The following is a 3,138-nucleotide window of genomic DNA, read 5'->3' as shown; positions in this document are numbered from 1 at the left end:
CTGCTGCTGCAGCGGGAAAGTAGGTAGCAGCAACGAGGTGCCGCAGCAGCAGCGGTAGCAGCTGCAGCTGCTCCGAAGGCTGGTCATACAGAAGCTCAGCAGCAATTTGCTGCTGCTGCAGCTGCTGCAGCATCCTCCTGGAGACGCAGAAAGAAGCTGCTGCTGTTCGCCCGAGGGCAAATTCTGCTGCTGCTGCTGCATCGCGTGCTGCTGCAAAAGAGGCTCTGCAGGCCTCTGAGTATGCTGCTGTTATTGCTGCTGCTGCTTTTGCTGCTGCTGCACTATAGGCAGGAAAAGCTACAGCAAGGCTGCCAACGAGGCCGCTGTAAGGCAGCAGCCCTCCCTCTGACTGCTGCTGCTGCTGCAGACTCTGCTGCTGCTGCTGCTTTGGCTGCAGTTCGAGCTCCAAGACCTGCTGCTGCTGCTGCTGCTGCTGCTGCGGGAGCAGCAAAGAGTAAGTGTAGTTGTGCCAGTCAATCACCAATGGATAGCCAGCAGCTCTGCAGCAAACTGCTGCTATGAGCAGCGCCGGGAACCCCGGGGGGTTCTGCAGCAGCAGCAGCACACGCTCCCGCTGCTGCTGCTGCTGCTGTTGCGGCTGCTGCTGGTGCTGCTGGTTCGTGACGCGGCGGATTGAAGCAAAGAGCTGCACCAACTGCACCAGCAGAAGCAGCGACAGCTGCAGCAGCTTCAGCAGCAGGAAGCAGCAGCTACCTAGCTTGTTGCTGCAGAGCAGTTGTCTGCTGCGCTCTACCGAGGGCTGCTGCAGCGGGTGCAGCAGCAGCTGCTGCTGCTCCGCTGCAGCAGCAAGAGCTTCGGGCAGAGGAGACTCATTGAATGCCAAAACATGCACAATGGGGGAACCAAATGCCTGCTGATCGCATTGCTGCTGCTGCTGCTGCTGCTGCTGCTCCTGCTGCTGTTGCTGCTGCTGTTGATGCTCCGGTTTCTCCTGCACTTGCTCATGCTGCTGCTGTAACGCAGAGATGGCATGCTGACACATCCGAGGGCTTCGCCCAAAGTCGCCTACTACCAGCAGCACCAGATGAACAGGCTGCTGCTGCTGCTGCTGCAGTTGCTGCTGCTGCTGCAGCTGCTGCTGTGGCTGCAGGTGCTGCTGCAGCTGCTGCTCTTGCCGCTTCTTCTGGAGTCTCCGCCATGCTTGTATGGCACCCTCTATTCGCGAGTCCAAGACTGCGTTGGGGAGCAGCAGAAGCAGCAGCAGCAGCAGCAACAGCAGCAGCAGCAGCAAGACAGGCAGCAGCAGCAGCAGCAGCGGCAGAAGCGAGACCAGCAGCAGCGGAGCCCCGACGGGCAGACACAGAGCCAGCAGCAGCACAGCAGCAGCTTGCTGCAGTCGCGGGCCGTCGTAAGACATTCGCTGGATCTTCTGGGAATCGGCGCTGCTGCTGCTTGTGCTGTTGCTGCTGCTGCTGCTGCAGCAGAGCCACGAGTGAAGGCGACACTGGAAATAGGTTATTATATTTTCTCCCGGGAACATTTCGGTGAAGTCTGAAGAGCGCTAGCTGCTTCTTCCTCCCGGTGCCGTCTTGCTGCTGCTGCTGCTGCTGCTGGCTTCGTCGTCAGCGGCATCAACAAAGCGCCGCGCTGCAGCAGCAGCAGCAACAGCAGCGTTGTTTCTCAAGTACTAAACCAAAAAAGAGCTTTGCTGCTAAGGTTATCGCCTTGTGCGCTGAGAGGACCGCAGCAGCAACTACTGCCTCTGGTGTTACAGCAGCAGCCATTGCTATAGCAGCAGCAGCAGCAGCAGCAGCAGCTCTCCGCAGCATTTGTCTGCATGCCAGCTCTGGAAATGCTGCTTTCGAATAGTTAATTATTTATGTAAGCCCTGAAATGCCCCGCCAGCCCCTGCGCTGTCCTGCTGCTGCCGCGTGCCTTGTTGCTGCTGCTCGTGCTGCAGTTGCAGCTGCAGCGCTTGCTGTTCGTGCTGCAGAGTTGCCCCTGCAATAGCAGCAGCAGCAGCAGCAACAGCAGCACCAGCACTGCAAGAAACAGTCGTGTACAAATCCCCTTCCTGTGCTATCTACTGCCCGCGCTGCAGCAGCTGCAAGAGCTGCTGCAGCAGAACTTGTCTGCAGGCAGACATGGAGCAGCAGCAGCAGCAACAACAACAGCAGCAACAACGGCAAGATTCTGACTGTGACAGCAATGAAGGCGCATTGAACAATGAACAAGTCGCAACAGCAGCAGCCAAGGCTGCTGCTGTTGCTGCTGCTGCTGCTGCTGTTCACACAGCCTAAGTGGGTGTCGTGCTCGGTGCTGCAGCCACGAACAGCAGCACCAACAGCAGCGGCAGCAGCAAGGCAGAAGCTGCCGGCAGGCTTTCCGCTGCAAATTCGCTTGGCATTCCGTCCGAGAGAGCAGCAGCAGCAGCAGCAGCAGCAGCACCAGCACCAGCAGGGGTGGAGGCCCGCAAAGCACGCTGCAGCAGTCACAGCAGCAGATGCAGCAGCAGCAGCAAGAGCTGCTGAGAGCCGTGTTAAGGCCTTCCTGGGTGCTGCTGCTGCTGCTGCTACTGCCACGGCTGCACTGGCCGCTGTTGTGAGTGTTGCAGCAGAACGCAAGAGGCAGCAGCAGCAGCAGCTGCTGCTGCTGCTGCCCCATTTGCTGCGTTCTCTCGCTGCTGGGGGCCCTCTGCTGCTGCTGCGCTCTCCCTACATCGAAGCAGCTCGAGTGTACAGACAGCCCCCGCTGTGTACGTCCTTACTGCAGCAGCTGCTGCTCCTGCTGTATTGCTGCTGCTCCTCCTGTTGCGTTGCCGCTGCTGCTCTTGTTGCGTTGCTGCTGTAGCTGCCATCAGTGTACATCCCCAGCGTCCATTTAGTTTCTTTTGCTGCTGCTGCTGCTGCTGTGCTGCAGCGGAGCTGCTCGCGCTTGTGTGCTTGCTGTCTGACTTGTTAGTCCAGCAACAGCAGCAGCAACAGAGGAAGCAGCAGCAGAGGCGGGGCAGCAGCAGCAGTGCTGGTGACTCGCAGTTTCCAGCTGATGACGGGGATGGTTTGTTCGCTGCTGCTGCTGCTGCAGGGGCAGCAGCGCCTGCTGCTACTGAGCCGCTGCTGCCGGCAGCAGCTGCTAATACAGCAGCAGCAGAGACCTTTATTCTGCGGCCACAGCAGA

At 59.2% G+C, this 3,138-nt stretch overlaps 2 protein-coding genes across 2 annotated transcripts; one reads left to right on the top strand and one right to left on the bottom strand.

Moving 5' to 3' along the window:
- Positions 1–714: 714 nt before the first annotated feature.
- On the bottom strand, positions 715–1,003 carry ETH_00003385 (uncharacterized protein; the record flags this gene model as incomplete). The annotated part of the gene is made up of 1 exon (XM_013379007.1): positions 715–1,003. A coding segment is annotated over one exon (289 nt), but the record flags the coding sequence as incomplete, so codon positions are not given.
- Positions 1,004–1,045: 42 nt separating this feature from the next.
- ETH_00003380 (uncharacterized protein) lies at positions 1,046–3,070 on the top strand (the record flags this gene model as incomplete). Its single annotated transcript, XM_013379006.1, has 3 exons — positions 1,046–1,453; positions 2,287–2,716; positions 2,881–3,070. Coding segments are annotated over 3 exons (1,028 nt in total), but the record flags the coding sequence as incomplete, so codon positions are not given.
- Between the last annotated feature and the right edge of the window lie 68 nt (positions 3,071–3,138).

This window comes from Eimeria tenella, genomic scaffold (assembly GCF_000499545.2).
Source record: "Eimeria tenella Houghton genomic scaffold, Eth_scaff1294, whole genome shotgun sequence".
Lineage (NCBI taxonomy): Eukaryota > Apicomplexa > Conoidasida > Eucoccidiorida > Eimeriidae > Eimeria > Eimeria tenella.
The sequence above is the reverse complement of the archived record's forward strand: the minus strand, read 5'-3'. Positions and strand labels throughout refer to the sequence as shown.